This window comes from Ornithorhynchus anatinus, chromosome 5 (assembly GCF_004115215.2).
Source record: "Ornithorhynchus anatinus isolate Pmale09 chromosome 5, mOrnAna1.pri.v4, whole genome shotgun sequence".
In the NCBI taxonomy this organism is placed as follows: Eukaryota; Metazoa; Chordata; class Mammalia; order Monotremata; family Ornithorhynchidae; genus Ornithorhynchus; species Ornithorhynchus anatinus.
This window is the reverse complement of record NC_041732.1, coordinates 17,723,459-17,747,569: the sequence shown is the minus strand read 5'-3', so window position 1 is coordinate 17,747,569 and position 24,111 is coordinate 17,723,459. Positions and strand designations below refer to the sequence as shown.

At 55.7% G+C, this 24,111-nt stretch overlaps 1 protein-coding gene across 2 annotated transcripts in view; it reads left to right on the top strand.

The window, feature by feature from the left end:
- Nucleotides 1-2,298: 2,298 nt before the first annotated feature.
- Nucleotides 2,299-24,111, top strand: part of PDE8A (phosphodiesterase 8A) — a 44,515-nt gene continuing 22,702 nt past the window's right edge. For both annotated transcript variants that reach the window (XM_029065999.2, XM_029065998.2), the window contains exons 1-8: nucleotides 2,299-2,358; nucleotides 6,092-6,282; nucleotides 7,720-7,776; nucleotides 9,517-9,571; nucleotides 14,572-14,660; nucleotides 18,069-18,147; nucleotides 19,796-19,933; nucleotides 21,957-22,045. In XM_029065999.2, the coding sequence (XP_028921832.1) occupies nucleotides 2,332-2,358; nucleotides 6,092-6,282; nucleotides 7,720-7,776; nucleotides 9,517-9,571; nucleotides 14,572-14,660; nucleotides 18,069-18,147; nucleotides 19,796-19,933; nucleotides 21,957-22,045 (725 nt within the window). In that variant the 5' untranslated portion in view covers nucleotides 2,299-2,331. The remainder of the gene's footprint in view (nucleotides 2,359-6,091; nucleotides 6,283-7,719; nucleotides 7,777-9,516; nucleotides 9,572-14,571; nucleotides 14,661-18,068; nucleotides 18,148-19,795; nucleotides 19,934-21,956; nucleotides 22,046-24,111) is intronic.

Sequence of the window (24,111 nt, the reverse complement as noted above, 5' to 3'; positions counted from 1 at the left end):
GACCCGCCTCCGGGTGCCCCCGCCACCTCCTCCTCCTCCTCCTCCTCGTCTTCCTCGTCTTCCTCCTACCTTTTGTCCTCCATCTCATCCTCCCCAACTTCCTTCTTTTTCTCCTTCTCCTCCTTTTCCTTCTTTTCCTCTTTCCACTCCTCCATCTCCCTCTCCTCCTTCTCCTCCGTCTCCTCCACCTCCTCCTTTCCCTTCTCCTCCCCCCTCCTCCTCCTTCTCCTTTTCCTCCTCCTCCTCCTCCCACTCCTCCATCTCCATCTCCTCCTTCTCCACCTCCTTTTTCTCCTTCCCCTCTTCCTCCTTCCCCTTCTCCTCCCCCCTGCTCCTCCTCCTCCTCCTCCTTTTCTTCCTCCCACTCCTCCATCTCCTCCTCCTCCACCTCCTTTTTCTCCTTCCCTCCTCCTTCCCCCTTCTCCTCCTTCCCCTTTCTCCTCCTCCTCCTCCACCTTCTCTTTCTCCTACTCCCCCCCGCCTTCACTTCTTTGGTCCTCAGTTCCCTCATCTCTAAAATGGGGACTAAGACTGTGAACCCGTTGTGGGACAGGGACTGTGTACAACCCCATTTGCTTGTATCACCCCCAGCGATTGGTACAGTGCCTGGCACACAGTAAGCACTTAACAAATACCACAACTATCATTATTAGGACGGGGAGGGAATATGTCCGTTATATTGTTATAGTGCTTGGCACATGATAAGCGCTCAACAGATGCCATAATTATCATTATCAGTACTCTCTCTAGCACATAGCAGAGTACCCTGCACACAGTAAGTACTTAATACGGTTGACAGTCTGACCAATCCCAGCTCTGGCCACTTATCCGCTGCGTGACCTTGGTTAAGTCACTTCACTTCTCTGTGCCTCAGTTCCCTCGTCTTTAAAACGGAGACCGTGAGCCCCTTGTGGGACGGGGACTGTGCCCGGCCCGATTAGCCGGTAACCACCCCAGCTCTTAGTAGTGCCCGGCACGTGATAAGCGCTTACCACTTACCACAGCCATTGTTGTTATTCTCCATTCCTCAGTCACCTCATCTGTAAAATGGGAATTTAAGGCCGCGAGCCCCATGCGGGACAGGGTCTGCGTCCACCCTGATTAGCCTGTAACCACCCCGGCGCTTAGTACGGCGTCTGGCACATAGTATGTGCCGAATAAACGCCGTTAACACCCCAAAACGAAGAACCACTCATTCCCTGTGAAGGAGAGGATGAGGTCAGAGGCCAGAGGCTGGCTAAGGCCAGGGAGCCCTCGGAGCCTTGGCCTTGGGCAGTGCCATCCCCCCGGGTCGCCTGCCCCTGCGGTTGATTTATCCCTCAGGAGCCAACCATCTCCCCGCCCGCTGGGAGATCAGGGGCTTGCTGGGAGCGGGCTTTGGCCGCCACAGTGATTCCCGGGATTGCCCGGCTACTGACCAGGCGGGCCCGGGGCGGGGCAGAGCGTGTCCTTCATCCTCCTGCTCGCCAGGGCCGGGCAGAGCAGGGCGGGGCCGGGGGGGTGCTGAAATCACAACTCAGTGCTGCCCCAGGCAGTATTCATTCGTTCGATAGTATTTATTGAGCGCTTACTATGTGCCGACCACTGTACTAAGCGCTTGGAATGGATAATTCGGCAACAGATAGAGACAATCCCTGCCCGTTGACGGGCTCACAGTCTAATCGGGGGAGGCAGACGGACAAACACAAGACAACTTAATCACGGTAAATAGAATCAAGGGGATGGACGCCTCATTAACAAAATAAATAGGGTAATAAAAATATATCCAAATGAGCACAGTGCTGAGGGGAAGAGGGAGGAGCAGAGGGAAAGGGGGCTTAGCTGAGGGGAGGTGAAGGGGGGGGGCAGAGAGGGAGCAGAGGCAAAAGGGGAAGCTCAGTCTGGGAAGGCCTCTTGGAGGAGGTGAGCTCTCAGTAGGTAGCCCATAGTCAGTAGTATTTACTGAGCGCTTACTGTGTGCAGAGCATTTGGGAGAATACACGGCAATGGGCCCGGAGCATGAGGAGAGACAGAGAGGAGAAGTCTAGGAGAGGGGGCAGGAGGGCAAAAAGCATCTATGGGTGGGTGGGGTGGGTTAGTAAGCACTTAACAACTACCATTTTAAAAAAAATGCGGTGAGGGGCGGCGCTGCCCCTGTGGTTACGAGGAACGGATTCTCTTCCCCCCGACCCGCTCAGCCATCCAGCCCCTGAGCCTGAGCCTGTTGGGTGGGGGGCTCTTTCGAAGTGGGTTTTCGTCGGTGGGAGGAGGCCGTTGGCACTGGAGTTGACCGGTCTCTCCCTCCTCCTCTCCTCCTCACAGGCAGCGGCGGCGGACGTGCAGTTCGGGCCCATGAGGTTCCACCAAGATCAGCTTCAGGTAACGAGCGCCCAGCTGCCCGGATGCCCCCGATGCCCCGCCTGGCCGTCTGGGCCGCCCACGCACACACACACGGGCGCGAGGGACGGGATTCTCCCTCGGATCCAGGCAGAGGGATCGGGAAGGGCTCGGCCTAAGCAAGGCCGAGGCTCAGTAGACACCCCGTGGGGGCTTTCTCTTTGAGGTTGGGGGTGGGGGGCAGCTACGGGACACTTGTGAATCATGTCTACAGGTGGGGTATCGAGGGTCCAGGTCCTCTCCCTCCTCCCAACCCCAGTTCTGCGGTCTGGCTCCCCATCTTTTTCTTTTTTACTTATATTTGTTAAGTCCGTGAGCCCCACGCGGGCCCAACCCGATTAACCTTTTTTTTTTTTGATGGTATTTGTTAAAGCACTGAGCGCCGGGTAGATACAAAGCGATGGAGAAGCAGCGGAACCTAGGGGAGAGAGCACCGGCCTGTGAGTCGGAAGGACCTGGGTTCTCATCCCGGCTTTGCTGCTTGTTTGCTGTGTGACCTTGGATCAGTCAGTCAGTAACTCGTATTTATCGAGTGCCTACTGTGTGCAGAGCACTGTACTGAGCGCGTGGGAAAGGACAGTGTAACAATAAACAGACACATTCCCTGCCCACAGCGAGCTTACAGTCTAGAGGACAAGTCAGGTCACCGCTTCTCCGGGCCTCGGTTATTCATCTGTAAAGTGGGGATTAAGACTGTGAGCGCCGTGTGGGACAGGGATTCTGTCCAATCTGATTAGTTTAAATCTACTCCCGTGGTCAGTACAGTGCCTGGCACATAGTAATCGCTTAACAACCAAGGAAAAAAAAAAAAGATAATCAGGTCGGACAAAGTCCCTGTATCGCATGGGGCTCACAGTCTTAATCAATCAATCGTATTTATTGAGCACTCACTGCGTGCCGAGCACCATACTAAGCGCTTGGGAGAGTACAGTATAACAGATTGGTAGACCTGTTCCGTGCATCTTAATCCCCATTTTCCAGGTGAGGGAACTGAGGCCCAGAGAAGTGGAATAACTTGCCCAGGGTCACGACAAGCAGACAAGTGGCAGAGCCACGATGAGAATCCAGGTCCTTCCGATTCCTGGGCCAGTGCTCTATCCACAGGCCCCAGTAATAACAATAATAATAATAATGATAATAATTATGGCATTTGTTAAGCGCTTAACTCTGTGCCAGGCACTGTACTAAGCGCTGGGGTGGATACAAGCAGATTGGGTTGACACAGTCCCTGTCCCACGTGGGGCTCGCAGTTTCAAACCCCATTTTCCAGATGAAGTGACATGCCCAAAGTTACACAGCTGACAAGTGACGGAGTCGGGATTAGAACCCATGACCTCTGACTCCCAAGTGCCAGGCTCTTTCCGCTGAGTCATGCATAGTAAGCGCTTAACGAATACCACGATTATTATTATTTTTATTATCTGCCCCCCTCCCCACCCCGACCAGTCCCACAAATGGGCCTCTCAAACCTGGGGGCAGAAACAGACCCAGCTCGGGGTAGACGGGATGCGGTGCTGGGGCCTTTGTGTCCAGCTGGGAGGGTCCGGCCGCTGGGCTGACCTCAGCCACGAACGCCGTACCAGGAGCCACCCCCGTCTCCGCCCTCCCCCCGATGGCCCATGGGCACCTGCCCAGAAGGGTCACGGGATTCCGGGGACTGGTGATCAGAGCAGACGGAGCAGGGGCGCAGCGTCGGGACGTTTCCTCAGGAAGCCCCGAGCCCCCGGCTGCTTCAGGATCTCCGCGCGGTTGACGTATTCAGCTCCGCGGGAGAAGCGGCAGGACCTAGTGGATAGAGCTCGGGCTTGGGAGTCGGAAGGACCTGGTTCCCGAACCCGGCTCGGCCGCTTGTCTGCCGTGCGACCTTGAGTCGGTCGGTCGTATTTACTGAGCACTGACTGTGTGCAGAGCACCGTAGTAAGCGCTTGGGAGAGGACAGAACAACAATAAACGGACACGTTCCCTGCCCACAACCAGCTTACAGGCTGGAGGATGAGTCAAGTCACTTCTCAGGCCTCAGTTATTACTGTGTGACCCTCCACTTCTCTGGGCCTCAGTTCCCTCATCTGTAAAATGGGAATTAAGACAGTGAGCTCCATCTGGGACAAGGACTGTGTCCATCCCCCTTGGCCTGTATTCGCCCGAGTGCCTGACACATAGTAAGTGCTTAACAAATGCCAGTTATTATTATTATTATTGCTGTTATTGCCCCAGAGAACTGACCTTGGGGCCCAGCAAAGGAAAATGGTCTCCCCGCTCCTTACCCATACTGTGATCTAGTGAGGCCTTCTGTGAGCTTGTCCAGGCCACTGGGAGCTGACGAGCCCCCCTCCTTGACGTTGGACCTACTGTCGACTGGCAGGGCCCTCCGGGAGCTGGTAATAATAACAATAATAACTCTGGTATTTGTTAAGCGCTTACTGTACGTCAGACCCCGCACCAAGCGCTGAGCTGGATACGAGCAAGTCAGATTGAGCACAGTCCCTGTCCCGCATGGAGCTCACAGTCTTCATCCCCATTTTCCAGATGAGACCCAGAGAAGTGAAGCGACTTGCCCAAGGTCACAGAGCAGTCAAGTGGAGGAGCCGGGATTAGAACCCGTGACCTGCCGACTCCCAGGCCCGGGCTCTGTCCGCTCGGCCGTGGGGCTCTGCGTGAGCCGGGAGAGACGTCTGCGAGCGCAGAGCTCTGTGCGAGCCGGCGGGGCTCGGGTAGAGTTCTGCGAGCTGGTGGGCCCACCGGGAGCGGCGTTACGGGGTCAGGAGCTCGCCGACGACCCTCCCTTTCCCCGCTGCGGGGTGGGGAGCGGGAGAAGATGAGACTCCCCCGCCCCGGCGGGAGAGAGAGGCAGGGGGAGACGCCGTCGTACTGAGCGAGCCCGGTCTCGGTGACGGTGGAGAGCTGTGCCTGACTGGAGAGGTCAAGGAGGAAGGGAGATTGGGGGAGAAAGTCTTGAGCACCGACCGGGCAGTCAGGCAGTCAGTCGTATTTATTGAGCACTTCCCGGGTGCCAGGTACTGTACTGAGCGCCTGGGAGAGTCCAGAAGAACACGAGGAGAGACACGTTCCCCGCCCAAAATGAGCCTACGGTCTAGAGGGGAAGACAGACGTTAATGTAGTCACTCGATCGTATTTATTTGTACTGACTGGATGCCGAGCGCTGTACTAAGCGCTTGGGAGAGTCCAATAGAACAGCCGCGTTCCCCGCCCGGAGTGAGCTTACAGTCTAGAGGGGAAGATAGACGTTAAATAGTCAATCGGTCGTATTTATTGAGCTCTTACTGTGTGCCTAGCACTTGGGAGAGTCCAACAGAACAATAGAACTGACACGGCCCCTGCCCAAAATGAGCTTACCGTAGAGCGGGGAAGACAGACGTTACTATAAATAGGCCATCCATCCTATTTATTGAGTGCTTACTGGGTGCCGAGTACTGTACTGAGCGGTTGGGAGAGTACACTGGAAAAATAGAACAGGCACGGTTCCCTGCCCACAGCAAGCTCACAGTCTAGAGGGGAAGAAAGACCTAAATATAGTCGATCGATCGGATTTATTGAGCACTTACTGGGTGCCGAGCACCTTACTGGGTGCTTGGAGAACAATAGAAGGGACGCGTTCCCTGTCCCCCACGGGGCGAAAACCGGAGCGCCCGTGTAGAAGAGGCGGGGTTCGGTCGGTGGTCGGCCCTAAACGTTTCCTCTCGTTGGTCCTCCGCAGGTACTCTTAGTGTTTGCCAAAGAAGATAATCAGAGTAACGGGTTCTGCCTGGCCTGTGAGAAGGCGGGGTTCACGTGCACAGTGGCCAAGAGCCCTCAGTCCGCGCTGGAATGTTTTCTGGACAAGCACCACGAGATCGTCGTCATCGACCACCGGCACACCCGGCAGTTGGATGCGGAAGCCCTGTGCAGGTGGGCGCCGGGGACGGAGGGCGGCACACCTGGCCGGATGTCTGTCCCCCGTGGGGTTGGCCTTCTAAGCGGGCGGGAGAATGGGTATCGAATCCCCATATGACAGAGGAGGAAACCGAGGCCCAGAGAAAAATAACAATGGCGGTATTTAAGCACTTACAACGGGTCGAACACCGTACTGAGCGCTGGGGTAGGAACGGCGTGGCGTAGTTGGGTTAGAGCCCGGGCCTGGGAGTCGGAAGGTCATGGGTTCTACTCCTGGCTCCGCCACGCGTCTGCCGGGTGACCTCGGACAAGTCACTCCCTTCTCTGTGCCTCGGTTAGACCTCGTCTGGAAAAGGGGGATCGAGACAGTGAGCCCCATGTGGGAGAGGGACTGCGGCCAGCCCGATTTGCTGGTATCCACCCCGGCGCTTAGTACAGTCCCTGGCACACAGTAAGCGTTCTGCAGATACCGTTATTGTTACTGTTACGGGACCGTCGGGTCCCACGTGGGGCTCACGGTCTAAGGAGGAGGGGGAAGAGGTGTTGAATCCCCATTCTGCAGACGAGGGAGTCGAGGCCCAGGGAAGTGAAGTGACTTGCCCAAGTTCCGTTCATTCATCTGTTCATTGAATCGTATTTCATTCAGTCATGTTTATTGAGCACTTACTGCGTGCAGAGCACTATGCTAAGCGCCTGAGAGAGTACAGTATAACGATACACATACACGTTCCCTGCCCACAGCGAGTTTACATTATTGAGCGATTACAGAGCTCTGTACGAAGTGCGTGGGAGAGGACAGAACAAGACAACAAGAAACAGAGACGTCCCCTGCCCACAGCGAGCGAGGTCACACAGCAGACGAGCGGCGGAGCCGGGATTAGAACCCAGGTCCTCCCGACTCCCGGGCCCGGGCTCTGCCCTCCAGGTCACGCCTGAATGAGAAACCCTGCCAGCAGGTTGGATAAGAGCGTTTAGTCAACACGTACTTGCCCCGAGGTTTTTGTTTAAGGTTGGATCATTCAACCATATTTATTGAGCACTTTAAATAAATTATAAATAAAGTATTTATTTATTATCATATTTATTGAGCCGCTTACTGTGTGCAGAGCACTGTACCGAGCGCTTGGCAAAGTACAACAAGGATTATATTGGCCCAGCCCTGCCCCGTCTCTTTCGAGCCTCCCTCTTGGCAGCCCGATCGATCGATGGGTCGTTGCCCATCGATCAGTAGTGATTCCTGAGACCCTAACCGTGTGCAGAGCCTTGCACTTAGCGCTAGGGCACGTCCAGGAGAAGACGTGACCTACCCTCGAGGGATTTACAATCCGACGCTGCGCTTTTTGCGACTTAGGCCATCGCGTCTTGGGAGCTTTTTGGAATTCTGCAGACTTAGCCGACATTTACAGCTCATTTTTGTTGGAATTTTAAGGTGATCTCCCTTTCTATTTTAAGGTCCATCCGAACAACAAAATCCTCAGAAAACACGGTGATCGTTGGTGTCGTTCGAAGGTAAATGGCCCGTCTCTTTACTTTAAGCGGGGAAAGTCTGGAGGGAAATGAGCTCAGTCGGTCAGCGGATGGTATCTGAGTGCTTACTGTGTGCGGAGCGGTCGGTCAGTCATCTCTATTGAGTGTTTACTGTGTGCGGAGCACTGTGTTAAACACCCGGGAGAGGGCAGTAAAACAATAAACGGACACATTCCCTGCCCACTATGCGTTTACAGTCTAGACGGGAAGACAGACGTTAACAGAGATAAATAAATGACAGAGGCGGACATAAGTGCCGCGGGGCTGGGAAGGGGGGAGAACAAAGGGAGCAAATCGGGGGACGCAGAGGGGAGCGGGAGGAGAGGAGAAGAGGGCTTAGACCGGGAAGGCCTCTTGGAGGAGACGGGCCCTCAATAAGGCTTTGAAGAAGGCGGGAGAGGCACTGTCTGTTGGATATGAGGAGGTAGGGCGCTCCAGGCCGGAAGCAGCACGTGGACGAGAGGTCGGTGGCGTGATCGAGGCCCAAGGCGAAGGCACAGCGAGAAGGTTGGCATCAGAGGAGGGACGTGTGCAGGCTGGCTTGCGGTAGGACAGAAGTGAGGTGAGGTGGGAGGGGGCAAAGGGATGGAGAGGTTTAAAGCCGACGGCAAGGGGTTTCTGTTTGACGCGGAGGTAGTGGACAACCTCCGGAGGTTCCTGGGGAGTGGGGAAACAGGGACCGGACGGTCTTGCGGAAAAATGACCCGGGCAGCAGAGCGAAGTATGGACAGGAGGGGGGAGAGACGGGAGGCAGGGAGGTCGGCGAGGAGGCTGATGCAGTGGTCAAGGCGGGCCGGGAAAACCAACTGGACTAACGTAGCAGTAGCTTGGATGGAGAGGAGCGGGCGGATCTGGGCGACATCGTGAAGGTCGATCCGGCAGGATCTAGAGGTGGATTGAATATATGGGTTGAATGAGAGAGGAGAGTCGAGGGAGAAGCCTGTGAGACAGGAAGGACGGTGGTGCCATCTACAGTGATGGGAAAATCAGGGGGAGGACAGGGTTTGGGTGGGAAGGTAAGAGGTTCTGTTTCAGACATGTTAATCTGAGGCGACGAGGGCGGGGGAAACGGCGAGAGTGCAGAGAGAGAGAAATCGGGGCTGGAGATGGAGATTTGGGGGTCATCCGCATGGAGGTTGAAGACCGACTGAGTTCTCGTGGGCGTAGATGAAGACTAGGACTCAGAAATGAATTTGGAGGGACCCCCACAATTAGGGGGTGGGTGGCAGAGGAGGAGCCCGGGAAGGAGCCCGAGAATGAGGGGCCAGAGACGTAGGAGGAGAACCGCGAGAGGACAGGGTCGGCCAAGCCGAGGCTGGATAAGGTTTCCGGGAGGAGGAGGTGGCCGACGGCGTCGAAGGCAGCTGAGAGGTCGAGGAGGATTAGGATGGAGTAGAGGCCCTTGGATTTGGTGAGAAGGAGATCACAGGTGACCTGACCACTGTACTGAGCGCCTGGGGCGGTGTCGTCGTCATCGTCAACGCTATTTACCGAGCGCTGACTGCGTGCCGAGCACTGTTCTAAGTAACACCGAGTTGGCAGACCCGCTCCTTGCCCACCCTGAGCTTAGAGTCTAGAAGGGGAGAGAGAATCAGTCAATCAATCAATCGATGATATTTATTGGTTTGCCGCGGTTAAAGCAGGGGTCTCGGGGAGTGGGAACGAGGCCCGGGGCGCCGGAGTTGGTGAGGAGGGCAGCTGACCGCCTGTTGTTTCTTCCAGGGGAGAGCGGGAAGAAGCCTCCGTGATGCCTCTCCTTGTGGCCGGCTTTACCCGGGTGTGTACCGACCTCCCGGCCACAGAAGGGCGGGATCCGTCCGCGAGAGCCTGCGTCGGGTCACTGGATGGTTTTCTTTTTTGGTTTGAAATGCTATTTGGTCCGCGCTTACTATGCGTCGAGCGCTGCTCTGAGCTCTGGGGTTGATACGAGTTAATCAGGTGAGACCCAGTCCCTGTCCCACGTGGAGCTCCCGGTCAAGTAGGAGGGAGAACGGGGACTGAAGCCCCATTTTGCAGACGAGGCGGCTAATGATAATGATAACAACTGTGGCCTTGGGTAAGCGCTCTCTACGTGCCGGGCGCTGTACTAAAAGCTGAGGTCCGGAGAAGGGAAGTGATTAGCCCTTGGTCATACGGCAGGCTGAGGCGGGATTATTAATAATCATCATCATCATCATCATCATCATGTCGGTATTTGTTAAGCGCTTACTATGTGCAGAGCGCTGTTCTGAGCGCGGGGGTAGATACAGGGTCATCAGGTCGTCCCACGTGAGGCTCACGGTCTTCATCCCCATTTTACAGATGAGGTCACTGAGGCCCAGAGAAGTGAAGGGACTTGCCCACAGTCACACAGCTGACAAGTGGCAGAGCCGGGATTCGAACCCATGACCTCCGACTCCCAAGCCCGGCCTCTTTCCACTGAGCCACGCTGCTTCTCATAGACTCCAGGTCCTCCGGTTCCTGGGCCCAAAGCTCTTCCCCTTGATGGCCACCTGCCCTACGGGGACGTGAAGTTGGGGTGGTGGGAGTCGGTCGGTCAGTCGGATTTATTGAGCGCTTGCAGAGCACTGTACTGAGCGCTTGGGGAGGACACCTTTCCCACCCACAGCGAGCTTACAGTCCAGAGGGGGATGAGTCGGGGATCGGGGTGGTGCCAGGGAGAGAAAGGAGGCCCGATTTTCTCTTTTTTTCCCCCCCTCCCTCGGTTTACAGAAAATGTCGGGTGTTTTCTCTGGTCGGTTCTGGCCGAGTCGAGGGCCTCACCTAGCACGGGCTGTTAACGGTACCAACTCACTGCGGCGTTGGCGGCCCCGTGGACGGAGCACGGACCCGGGAGTCAGAAGGACCTGGGTTCTAATCCCGGCTCGGCCGCTTGTCCGCTGCGTGACCTTGGGCGGGTCGCTTCTCTGGGCCTCAGCTCCCTCACCTGTAAAATGGGGGTCGAAACTGTGAGCCCTAGGCGGAACGGGGACGGTGTCCAACCGATTAACTTGCATCTACCCCAGTGCTCAGTCCAGCGCCCGGCCCACAGCAACCACTCATAAGAAATCCCGGAAAAGCAGAAGTTCCTCTCGGGGAAAGAATCCCAGCCATCAACTAAAACAGAGAACAAAGAGCAGAAACCGGCCCAAGGTTATCCCGACTGATGCGGTTCAGAGCGTCTTTGCCAAGACCCGTGGAAACTGAGGCCGAGCTAAAGGCCCCGGCCTGACTGTTCCCAACCGTCTTCTCTCAGTCCGCTCTTACCCTGAGGTCTTCACCCAATAGGTACTGGGGGAGTTTCCGTTATTATCAGTAGTGGTGGTAATATGGTTAGTACTATTAGCATTATTAATATTATTCATTCCATCATTCAGTCGTACGTATTGAACGCTTGTACTAAGCATTGAGAGCACTGTACTAAGCGCTTGGGAGAGTCCAGTTCAGCGATAAACTGACGCGATCCCCGCCCACAACGAGCTGACCGTCTAGAGGTGGGGAGACAGACGTTAATAGAAATAAATTGCAGGTGTGTACAGAAGTGTTATGGGGCTGGGAGGAGGGTTAGCAATATAATTAGTATTGTACTATTATTAACAGCGTTGGTATTTGTTAAGCGCTTACCGTGTGCCGAGCACTGTTCTAAGCGCTGGGGTAGATCGAGGGTCATCAGGTTGTCCCGCGGGAGGCTCACGGTCTTCATCCCCGTTTTCCAGATGAGGGAACTGAGGCACCGAGAAGTCGAGTGACTCGCCCAAAGTCACACGGCTGACAGGCGGCGGAGCCGGGATTCGCACCCATGACCTCTGACTCCTAAGCCCGGGCTCTTGCCACTGAGCCACGCTGCTGTTATAGTATATTAATGGAAATAATAATTCTAATGGGACTCGTTGAGGGCCTTCTATGGGCCGGGCACTGTAGTAAGCGCAGAGAAGCAGCACGGCGTAACGGACGGGGCACGGGCTTAGTAGTCAGAAGATCGTGGGTTCTAATCCCAGCTCTGCCACTTGTCTGCTGGGTGGCCTCGGGCAAGTCTCTTCACTGCTCTGTGCCTCGGTGACCTCGTCTGGAAAATGGGCCTTGAGACCGTGAGCCCCACGGGGGATAGGGACCGTGTCCAACCCGACTGACGCTTAGTACGGTGCCTGGCACGTAGTAAGCGCTTAAATACTACAGCTATTAATTTCCTATCAAGCGCTGGGGTCATGTCATATCTCGTCTTACGCCGTCGTCTCCGACCCAGAGCGACGCCACGGACGCGTCTCTCCCACAACGCCCCGCCTCCACCTGCGATCGTCCCGGTAGCGTATCTAAAAGCTCTGGGGTAGATACAAGTTAATCGGGTTGGGCACATCCCTTGAAAAAAATCCCCGTCGTCTTTCCCTCCCCACATTTCACATGCTGCTCTCCGAGTGCCGTTTTAAGGTCCGTGTCCACCCCGACGAACCCGTATCCGCTCCGGGGCCGGGAACGGTGCTCGGCGGCCCGCAAGCGCTCAACTCGTACCGTAATTATCGTTATCGTTATTATCTCATCACGCCCCTCGACCGAGCCGACGTCTTTCGGGCTCAAAAAGTGGTCAGACGAAAGCCTGAAATGGAGCACTCGGCGAAGGGTCGACGTTTCCGAGGAGTCGGCCAATTCCCCCTCCCCATTTCCCCGAGGGCCTTCCCCCTCCTGGCTTTGCCCCGGCTTCTCGCGGACCCCTCCATCCCCGCCGAGACGCGGAGCCCAGTCCGTCCGTTTGTCTGTGACACGTCTCCACGTTTCATCACTCCCGTCTCCAATCCCTTCTTCTCCCTGAAACTCTTAGATTGCCAGCCCCGTTAAAGACGGGCGACCAGTGTTTGATTCCCACCCGGGCCGGTTCTCCCCCCTCTTACTACAGTCCCTGCGCTCACAGTAAGGGCTACGTCGATAAATTGCACCATTAGTATCTTAAGGCCCGTTTCGGGGTCCTCGTATCAGTCGGCCCACGGTACTGCTTTGAGCGCTTAATACTCCAAAACAAGCCGACTCTGAAGAGATCATCCTTGGTGAATGTCGAGGCTGCTGGGCTTTGCGCCTTCCGCCCTTCGAAGAGCCGAGAAGCAGCGGGGCCCGGTGGCTTGGGAGGCAGAAGGACGTGGGAAATACTCCCGGCTCTGCCCCTTGTCCGTCGCTTGACCTTGGGCCAGTCACTTCACTCCTCCGGGCCTCAGTTCCCTCATCTGGAAGACAGGGGAATAAAAACATTCACAAGAATCATGGCATTTGATTAGGGCTTTCCACGGGCCGGGCACGGCACTAAGCGCCGGGACGGATTCCCTCGTGGGGCTCACGGTCTCAGTCCCCATTTTACAGAAGAGGTAACCGAGGCCCAGGGAAGTGAAGTGACTGGCCCAAGGTCACACAGCAGACACGTGGCAGAGCCAGGAATAGAACCCAGGTCCTTCTGACCGCCAGGCCCCGGGCTCTAGCCGCTCCGCCGCGCTGCTTCCGATTGAGACCGTGAGCCTCGTGTGGGATGAGGACTGTGTCCAACCTGATTAGCGTGCGTCTACCCCAGCGCTTGGTACAGTGCCTGACACGCAGTAAGTGCTTAACAAAAACCGTAAAGAAAAAGAATGACAAAAGACACCAGAGAGCCCAGCCCCTTCGCCAACCTGGGTGAAGCCTACCGTTCCCTGATGGGCGTTTCCACGGTAACGGCGCCCCACTTCCGCTACGGGATTCCTCCGGGCCCCGCGTGCAAGGGGCTGATGTGGGAACCGCCCTCCGTCCACCTAAATAATAGTAATAATACTAATAATCGTGGTATTGGTTAAGTCCTTACTACGTGCCAGGCAGCGTCATAAGCGCTGGGGTGGACGCAGGCAAATCGGGCCGGACGTTATCCCTCTCCCACACGGGGCTCATTGTCTTCACCGCCGCTTTCCAGCTGAGGCCTAGAGAAATAAAGCGACCTACCCAGGGTCACACAGCGGATAGGTGGCGGAGTCAGGATTAGAACCCGGGTCCTTCGGACTCCCAGGCCCGTGCTCCGGCCACTACGCCACCGTGTCTCCTCTCCGCCTCTCCGAAACCCCCAGCGTCTCTCGGAGAATGAAGTGGGGCCTCGTGGAGTTTTCTGGGAGAAGCTGCTAGGGCTGTTTGGTTTCCTTCAGCTCCCCTGCCCTTTTGCCTTGAAAAATTTTGCCGGGTTTTAAACGGCATCTTCTCCGTCAGTCATATTTTTTGAACGTTTATGTGTGTGCAGAGCACTGAACTAAGCACTCGGGACAATGCAGCGTAACAGGGTAACAGAGTTGGAAGGCACATTCCCCACAAGCAGTCAGTTGCATCTGTTGATCTCTTACTGTGTGCAGAGCACTGCACTGAGCGCTTGGGAGAGTACGATATGACCGTTCCCTGCCCACAGCGACCTTACAGTCTAGAGGGGGAGAAAACGTGTTGGAAAACCGACTGATCAGCGGTAGACCGTAAGCTCGTCGCGGGCGGGGAATACGCGTCCGCTTATCGTTCTGTTGTCCTCACCCAAGCGTTTAGTACAGTGCTCTGCACACAGTAAGAACTCATTAAATGCGAGCACTTAGGCTGGACAGAGCGCTTTTCGTAGCGCTTGCGAGAGAAGAGTGCAGTAAGGAGAGCCGATCCCTGCCGTCAGGGAACGTACAGTCAACCCCTGTGCCCGACGGCCTAGAGGGGCTGTGTCGGACCCAGGAGGAAGAGTTCCTCCTCCTCCTCCTTCCCGACCACGTAAGTACGTCTGGAAACCCATCGAAGGCTGATCTGTCTCCTGCTTTTCCTATTTTCTAGCGCTACGTGGAGAATTCCAATATCATGGCCTGCTACAACGAGCTCATCCAACTGGAATTTGGAGAAGTGCGCTCCCAGCTCAAACTAAGGTCCTTCCGGCATTCCCTAGAGCGTTCCCGTCCTTCTAAACGGAAACCGGCCAGCCTTCTCGGTTCCGGTGGTCCAGAGGGCATCGCCACGGTGTGGGGGGGAAGAGGGCCGAGTCATCTGAGTGTCGTTAGCCGGGATCCCAAGGTTTCCCCACTCTCATTCCTTCAGTCAGTCGTATTTATTTACAGTGCTCCGGGCACTGTACTGAGCACTTGGGAGTGGACAGTAGAACGATAAACAGAGCCATTCCCTGCCCACAGCGAGCTGGAGGGGAGACGGGCACCCATTCCCCTTCGCCAAGGATGCCGGCGGCAAATTTTGGATCCTGGCCCACGTCGCGTCTTCTCCGTAGGCCCCCTGCTTGTCCGCCGACTTCCGAGACCCGAGCAGAGCCGAGCTTACTAGCAGTGTGACCTAGTGGATAGGACACGGGCCCCGGGGGGGCAGAAGGACCTGGATTCTGAACCAGGCCCCGCCGCTCCCCTGCTGTGTGACCTTGGACAGGTCACTTCACTTCTCTGGGCCTCGTGAAGGCTGTGAGCCCCCTGAGGGACACGGACTGTGTCCCACTCCATTTGCCGGTACCCGCTCTCGTGCTTAGGAGGTGCCTGGCACCCGGTAAGCGCTTAACAAATGCCACAATCATCATCGTCATTATTATTATCATTATTACCTGGGTCCCCCAGCGGAACAGCCCACAGAATCCCTCCGGCCCTCGGGCTCCCGCGGTCAAACCCCTGGGCGGCGTGAGTGCCACCCGAGGGCAGAACGACGTCGGCCGCGTTCCCTTCCGCCGACGCGTGGTCACCTGCGCCGCATCCGCTTGGCGTGTCCGTTCCCCGAGCGCCTCCCTGCGGAACTAAGTCCTGACTCAGCCCGCTCCCCCTCTTCTCCCACGCCCTTCTGCGGCGCCCTGACTGGCCCCTCTTTATTCATCCCCTCTCCCGGCCCCAGAGCCTTTATGGCCGTACCTGGCATTTATCGATCGCTATCGACGCCTGCGTCCTCCTCTAAAACGTAAGCTCGCTGTGGGCAGGGAACGCGTCTGCTGATTGTTCTGTTGTCCTCTTCCCGGGCGCTTAGTGCAGTGTTCCACACATAGGAACCACTCAGTAAAGACGTAAAAATTGTTCACCTCTGCCACTGCGTGGGTCTGGTCGCTGTGGTGAGGACAGAGGCCAGCTTTGGAGGTGCCCAGCTCCTTTGAGATGGGGCCCTCCTTAATGTCCAACTGAAGCCATCCGATCTCTAAGTCCGACTGTGCAACGCTTACTCTGGGCAGAGCGCTGTACTGAGTGCTTGGGAGAGGACAACAGAAGAGAGTTGGCTGACACGTTCTCTGCCCACAACAAGCTTCCGGTCTAGAGGGGGAGACAGACGTGAATAGAAATAAAGAAATGACAGAGACGTACGTAAGTGCCGTGGGGCTGGGAGGAGGGAAGAACAGAGGGAGCGAGTCAGGGCGACGCAGAAGGGAATGGGAGAAGAGGAAAGAGGGGCTCAGTCAAGGAAGGCCTCCTGGAGGAGATGGGCCTCGAGTAGGGGAGGGTCGGCCGTAAGATATGAGGGAAGAGGGCATTCCGGGGCACAGGCGGGGCGGAGGAGAGGCGTCGGCGGCGAGATAGAGGAGATGGAGATGCAGTGAGAAGGTCAGAGGGGCGGAGCACGCGGGTCGTGGTAGAGCAGCGAGGTGAGTTGGAGGGGGCGAGGGGATCGAGGGCTTTAAAGCCGCCGGTGAGGAGTTTCCGTTTGATGCGGAGGTGGATGGGCGACCGTCCGTTCTTGAGGAGTGGGGAAAAGTAGAAAAAGGATCCGGGCAGCAGAATCTCAGGGTTCTCCAACCCCGCCACCCCAATCAGGGCACCTCACCCTGAACCTTTTCATGCCCTACTAGGAACGCTGGGGGTTTCCACTCTTTTAAGACGCTGTCCCCCGTAGCCTCGTTGCAACCAAAGTTCCCTCCTCCTCCGTTCAGCTTCTCCTCCGTCTCGGCTGCTCCGCCTCCCCGCTCCCTGTTCCTTCCGATGGCGACGGCGACGGCATCTGTTCGGCGCTTACTGCGTGTCAAGCACCGCTCTAAGCGCTGAGGCGGATACAAACCAGTCGGGTCGAACCCAGTCCCTGTCCCACAAGGGGCTCACAGTCTTCCTCCCCCTTTTACAGATGAGGTAACTGAGGCCCAGAGTAGCGAAGTGACTTGCCTGCAGAAAAACCACACAGCGGCCGGGATCAGAATCCAGGTCCTTCTGACTCCCAGGTCTGCGCTCTTTCCGCTAGGCCACACTGCTCCTCCGCAGCAAACGGAACCTACTCAACACTGGCCTCAAAGCCCTCAGCCCGCCTGCCCTCTCCTCCCTCACCTCGCTACTCTCCTACAACCACTACTGTATTACAACCCAGCCCACGCATCTCACTCCTCTCGTGCTAACCTGCTCACTGTACCCCCATCTCGTCTATCTCGCGGCCGACCCGCGTCCCTCCCCTGGCCCGAGACGCCCTCCTTCCCCCAGGCGGACTCTCCCCTGCTTCAAAGCCTTAACGAAGGCCCATCTTTTCCAAGAGGCCCTCGTTTCCTCTTCTCCCACTCCCTTCCGCGTCGCCCTGACCCGCTCCCTTCCTTCGTCCTCCCTCCCAGCCCCGCCGCACTTTTGTCCACCTCTGTCATTTCTGTATTCATGTTACCGTCTGTCTCCTGCTCTCGACTGTAAGCTCATCGTGGGCAGGGAACTTGTCTACCAACCCTTTTCTGTTGTACTCTCTCGAGCGCCGAGTACAGTCCTCTGCCCACAGTAGGTGTTCAGTAAATGTACCTGATTGATTTTTCCGCAGGCAGCTCTGTAGGCCGGCTTCAGCAGATGTCAGTGTGCAGATGCAGGCAAGGAGGGGAGAAAATTCTCCTAGTTTTTGTTGTAACCACCCAAGCTCTAAGAATGACTAGATTGTAAACTTCCTGTGGGCAGGGATCATCTTTTTTTTTTTATGGTATTTGTTAAGCGCCTGCTATGTTCCAGGTGCCGTACTGGGGTAGATACAGGCTATTCAGGTTGGACCCAGTCTACGTCCCACGTGGGGCTCAAAGTTATTAATCCCCATTTTACAGATGAGGGAACTGAGGCCCGGAGATGTGAAAGTGACTTGCCCAAGTGGTGGAGCTGGGATTCGATCCCAGGTCCTTCTGACTCCCGGGCCCTTGTACTCTCCCAAGAGTGTGCTACAGTGCTCTGTGCACAGCAAGTACTCAAAAAAAATACCACTGACTGACTGTCAAAAGATCCTGACTGCGGTTCAGATCCGCAAGACGGTCTTGCTGCTCCGACTGATCCCAGTTTAAACCGTTTAAGGGCCGTACCGGGCGGGCGAAGTGACATTTGATCCTTATTCTAATCTGTTGTTTCCTCTTCCCGCAGGGCTTGTAATTCCATATTTACAGCGTTAGAGAAAAGTCAAGAAGCCATTGAAATTACAAGCGAAGATCATATAATTCAGGTGGGTACCCAACCTGCCCTAAAGCTTAAAATCTTGCCCCGGTTTTTGGGGGAGAAAGCAAGTTGGGGAATAATGATGACGATGATGATATCTGTTAAGTGCTACGTTTTAAGCACTGAGGTAGACACGAGCAAATCAGGTTGGACACAGTCCCCGTCCCACATGGGCCTCAACAGTCTTCATCCCCATTTTACAGAGGAGGCAATTGAGGCCCAGAGAAGTGAAGTGACTTGCCCAAGGTCACGCAGCAGCCAAGTGGCAGAGCCGGGATTAGAACCCAGGTCCCTCTGTCTACCAGGCCCGTGCTCTGTCGGTAGGCCACGCTAGAAGATGGAGCGCTCACTGAGGTTTAAGAAACTCATTTTCTTGCCCCTTGAAGAGAACGTGTGTGTTTAGGAGGCTCAGACAAGATGGGCGGGGAATGTGTGTGTTTACGGGTGTATTGCAGTCTCCCAAGCGCTTAGTACAGTGCTCTGCACACAGTAAGGGGTCATTAAATATGACTGATGAAGCCCCTTGGAGGCTGCAAAGCCCCTGTAGACTGTAAGCTCACTGTGGGCAGAGAATGTGTCTGTTTATTATTATATTGCACCCTCCCGAGCACTCAGTACAGTGCTCTGCACACAGTAAGCGTTCAATCAATACGACTGATTGACCACCAGGCCAGAAGCAAGATGTGCCGTACTTCCTCTCAGTCCCCGCACAGCCTCGGGTTTGATGGAGGAGCCGTGCCTCCGGTAACGTCCTTCTGATTCCCTGGCTTGGGCGCTATCCGCCAGGCACCACTGCTTCTCTTGCCCCGATGCAGCGGTTGAAGCGGGCTCCCGCTGGCCTCCCCTCCGGGATCTCCAGGGGTGAGGGAAGCGGAAGAACCGGTGGGGTGGAAGAGCGGCGGCTAGCGAGCGCTGCACCTCCAGGACCCGAGCACGCCGGACGAAGCAGCGTGGCCTCGTGGATCGAGCCCGGGCCTGGGAATTGGCGGGACCTGGGTTCTAATTTCCGCTCCGCCGCGTGGCCAAGTCACTTCGCTTCTGGGCTTCCGATCCCTCACCTGTAAAATGGGGATGAAGACTGCGAGCCCCAGGTGGGACGGGGACCGGGTCCAACCTCGCATCTACCCGAGCGCTTAGAACAGTGCTTGCCACGTAGTAAGCGCTTACTAAGTACCATCATCGTTATTATCATCACTGACTCCGAGGCCCAGGCTGTCTCCCCTAGGGTCCCTTGCTATATAATCCGTACGTGGATAGATCCTTCCTGCTCGGTGGGTGGGTTATTATTATTACATAAGGTATTTGTTAAGCGCCAGGCACTGGGGCAGACAGAAGCCGATCGGGTTGGACGCAGTCCACGTCCCACATGGGGCGCGCAGTCTTCATCCCCATTTTACAGACGAGGGAACCCAGGGCCAGAGAAGCGAAGTGATTTGCCCGAGATCACCCAGCAGACAAGGGGCCGGGCTGGGATTAGAACCCGGGGCCTCCGACTCCCAGGTGTGCGCCGTATCCACTCGGCCACGCCGGACGGCCGGACGGATCGCCGGCGGTGGGGTGGGCGGATGGAAGGCCGAAGGGGCCGGCCGGTGGGACGGGCAGGTGGATGGAAGCGGTGAATAATGAGCTTTCTCTTTTCGCTCCCCGTCTGCCAGTACGTGAATCCGGCCTTTGAAACGGCAATGGGCTACCAGTCGAGCGAGTTAATAGGGAAGGAGTTAACAGAAGTGCCTATAAATGAGAAAAAAGCGGATTTCCTGGATACTATCAATTCGTGCATAAAGATAGGAAAGGTGAGTACCGGGCTTGCGCCTCCCCCCCCCCCCCGGGGTGGCGTTCCTTGACGCGTCCTTCTAAGTTTCTTTTCCTGACTTGCTCTCACCTGCCCCCGGTCGCAGTCAGTGGTATTTTTGGGGGACCGACCCAACGCAGTGCACTGTATTAAGCGCCTGGGAGAGCGCAGTGAGCAGCGTGGCGTAGCGGCCAGCGCGCGGGCCTGGGAGTCGCAGAGTCGTGGGTCCTGATCCCGGCTCCGCCGCCTGTCTGCCGGGTGGCCCCGGGCAAGCCGCTTCACTTCTCCGGGCCTCGGTCACCTCGTCTGCGAAATGGGGACGAAGGCCGTGAGCCCCGTGCGGGACAGGGGCTGCGCCCGACCCGATCTGCTCGTGTCCACCCCAGCGCTCAGTACAGTGCCTGGCAGACGGTAAGCGCTTGACGAACACCGTAATTATCGTTTTCATTTTTATTACGACGACTAAGCGTGGCCCTCGTGGACCTTATAATCTAGCAGGGGAGATCGACGTGAAAAATGATCTACTGGTCAGGGAAGCAATCCAGATATTCATTCATTCAACAGTATTTATTGAGCGCTTACTATGTGCAGAGCACTGTACTAAGCGCTTGGAATGGACAAATCGGTAACGGATAGAGACAGTCCCTGCCCTTTGACGGGCTTACGGTCTAATCGGGGGAGACGGACAAGAACAATAGCAATAAATAGGATCAAGGAGATGCACGTCTCATTAAAACAATAGCAAATAAATAGAAGCAAGGTGATGTACATCTCATTAACAAAATAAATAGGGTAATGAAAATATATACAGATATGAGTACCCAAGGGCTTTGGCAGTCGGGTGAGTATCTGAACGCTTAAAGGGGACAGGCTCAGACGCACAGTGAAGTGGACAGAGCACAGGCCTGGGAATCAGAAGGTCATGGGTTCTAATCCTGACTCCCCCCCCCCCCCATCCATCCCCTTGATTCTTTTTATCGTGATTAAGTTGTCTTGTTTTTGTCCGACTGTCTCCCCCGATTAGACCGTGAGCCCGTCAGTGTCTCTCTCTGTTGCCGAATTGTCCATTCCAAGCGCTCAGTACAGTGCTCTGCACATAGTAAGCGCTCCATCAATACTACTGAGTGAATGAATGAATGCTCTGTGTCCTTGGGCTTCACCACTCCATGCCTCAGTCCCTCATCCGTAAAATGGGGATTAAGACCGTGAGCCCCACGTGGGACAGGGACTCTGTCCGACCCGATTTGCTTGTCTCCCCCTCAGTGCTTAGAACAATGCCTGGCACATAGTAAGCCCCTAAAAAATACCATTATTATTAGTCGCTTCACTTCTCTGTGCCTCAGTTACCTCATCTGTAAAATGGGGATTAAAACTGTGAGCCCCACGTGGGACAACCTGATCACCTTGTGTCCCCCAGCGCTTAGAACAGTGCTTGGCAAATAGTAAGCGCTTAACAAATACCACCATTTATTTATTGTTCTTACAATAGGTGCTGCAGAAGGGAGGGGAACTAGGGTGGGGCAGATGGGAGCTTAGTCTGGGAAGGTTTTCTGGAGGAGATACGACTTGGAAGCTGGGGAGAATGCGGGGGGTGTTGGATAGTAATAATAATAATCGCGTGGTATCTGTGAAGCGCTTACTGTGTGCCGGGCACCGTACTGAACGCTGGGGTAGATACAAGTCAATCAGGTTCCTCCTCCTCCTCTTCCCTCTTTTTTTTTAGATACAAGATAATCAGGTCGGACATAGTCCCTGTCCCACATGAGGCTCAAAAAAAAAGGGAGAGGGTGGGGAGAGTGTCAAAGCGATCCAAGTGGGAAAAGGATTCCATTTCGGAACATACATTATTTAAAGATACGGATTACGTCGACGTCCGTCTGCCCCGCTAGCCCGCAAAGCTCACCGCGGGCGGGGATCGGGTCGGACCGGACTCTCCCGAGAGCCCAGGACGTAGTCAGCACTCGAGAAATCCCACTGGTCGGGGGAGTGATCGAACCCAATTTGTGCTTGAACCCCATTCCTAGGAGTGGCAAGGGATGTACTATGCCAAGAAGAAGAACGGAGATAACGTTCAACAAAATGTGAAGATCATACCTGTCGTCGGACAGGGCGGGTAAGCGAGGGAACGGCCGTGGCTGCGGGCGGGCCGGGCCCCTAGGGGGGTTTTTGTCGTCGTCGTTTTTAAATGGTATCGGTGGAGCGCCTCCCATTTGCCGAGCACTGTACTGAGCGATGGGGAGGATATGAATTAATCCCGTCCCACGTGGGGCCCACAGCCTTAATCCCCATTTCAGCAGCGAGGTAACTGAGGCCCAGAGAGGTGAGGTGACTTCCCCGAGGTCCCACGGCAGACGGGTGGCTGAGGCGGGATTAGAACCCGGGTCCGGTCTGATTTCCAGGCCCGAGCTCTATCTCCTCTGGCCGCAGGCATTTCGAATCAGCAGATGGCTCGAGCCCCGAGACGGGCCGGGGGCCAAGGGGTGGGGAAGACGTAACTCCCGGGGAGCTTTCTCTAAGCGGGCGCTTAGAGCGCGGCTCGGAGCCGGAACGGGGGTCCCGCTGGTTAAGGAGAGGAGTGGGGGGCCGGAGGATGGGGGGCTTCAGTCTCCCCCCGAGGAAGTCTCTAGGACCGACCTGTCTTTAAGCCACCCGTGAGAAAGACCGATTCAATCGCTCAATCAGTGGTCTGGATTGAAGCAGCATGGCCTAAGGACAAGAGGCCGGCCTTGGGAGTAAGAGGACTTGGGTTCTCATCCCGGCCCCGCCACCGGTCTGCTGTGTGACCCTGGGCAAGTCGCTTCACTTCCCTGGGCCTCACGTCCCTCCTCTGGAAAATGGGGATGAAGACTGTGAGCCTCACGTGGGACAACCTGATGACCTTGTCAGCTGCGTGACTGTGGGCGAGTCACTTAACTTCTCTGTGCCTCAGTGACCTCATCTGTAAAATGGCGATGAAGACTGTGAGCCTCATGTGGGACAACCTGCTTACCCTGTATCTACCCCAGCGCTTAGAGCAGTGCTCCGCACATAGGAAGCGCTTAACAAATACCATCATCATTATTATTATCATTATTATTATTATTATCATTATTATAATTAAGTGCTTACTATGAGCAGAGCACTGGACTAAGCAGTTGGGAGAGGACCATACACCAGGATTAGCAGATTCGTTCCCTGCCTATTCCAGTCCATGATCAAAGCCATGACAGACAGGTCAGCACTTTTAAGACTTTGATGACACACCTTTCGTTTTTATTAAATTGTATTTGTTAAGCGGTTTCGATGTTCATTCATTCAGTCGTATTTATTGAGCGCGCGCTGTGTGCAAAGCACCCTATTACACTCTTGGGAGAGCACAGTGAACAATAAACAGACACATTCCCTGCCCACAACAAGTTTACAGTTTAGACAGGAAGGCAGACATTAATTTAACCAGGCATTAATTTAATTTAATCAATCAGTCGGTCGATCAGTGGTATTCCCTGAGCGCTCACTGTGTGCAGAGCCCTGTACTAAGCCCTTGGGTGGGTACGATCCATCAGAATTAGCGGTCACATTCCCTGCCCGTGACGAGCTCACAGCCTGGGGGGGAGTCAGACGTGAATTTGATCGATCGGTAAGTCAATCGATGGTATCGATTGAGCGCTTGCTATTTGCAGAGCACCGTACAGAGCGCTCGGGAGAGGACGATACAGCAGGGTCGGTAGACACGTTCCCAGCCCCCACACTTTGCTCCGGCCTTCTCGCTGTACCTCCGTCTCCGTCGCTCTGGCCGCCGACCCCCGGCCCGCGTCCTCCCTCCTCAGATCCGACCGGCAGGGCCTCTCCCCCGCTTCGAACCCTTACTGCGGGCCCGTCTCCTCCAAGAGGCCTTCCCGGCCTAAGCCCCCCCCTCCTCCTCTCCCACTCCCTTCCGCGTCGCCCTGACCCGCTCCCTTTATTCACCGCCTCCCTCAGCGCTTCCGTCCAAATCCGTAATTTATTCCTTCCTGTTCACGTCCGTCTCCCCCTCTAGACTGTAAGCTCGTGGGCGGGGGATGTTGCTGTTAAATTGTTCTCTTGTCCTCTCCCCAGCGCTCAGTACAGTGCCCTGCACGCAGTAAGCGCTCAATAAATACTCATCATGGGCCGGGTCTCTCATATTGTTGCGTTGTACCCTCCTACGCGCTTAGTACAGTG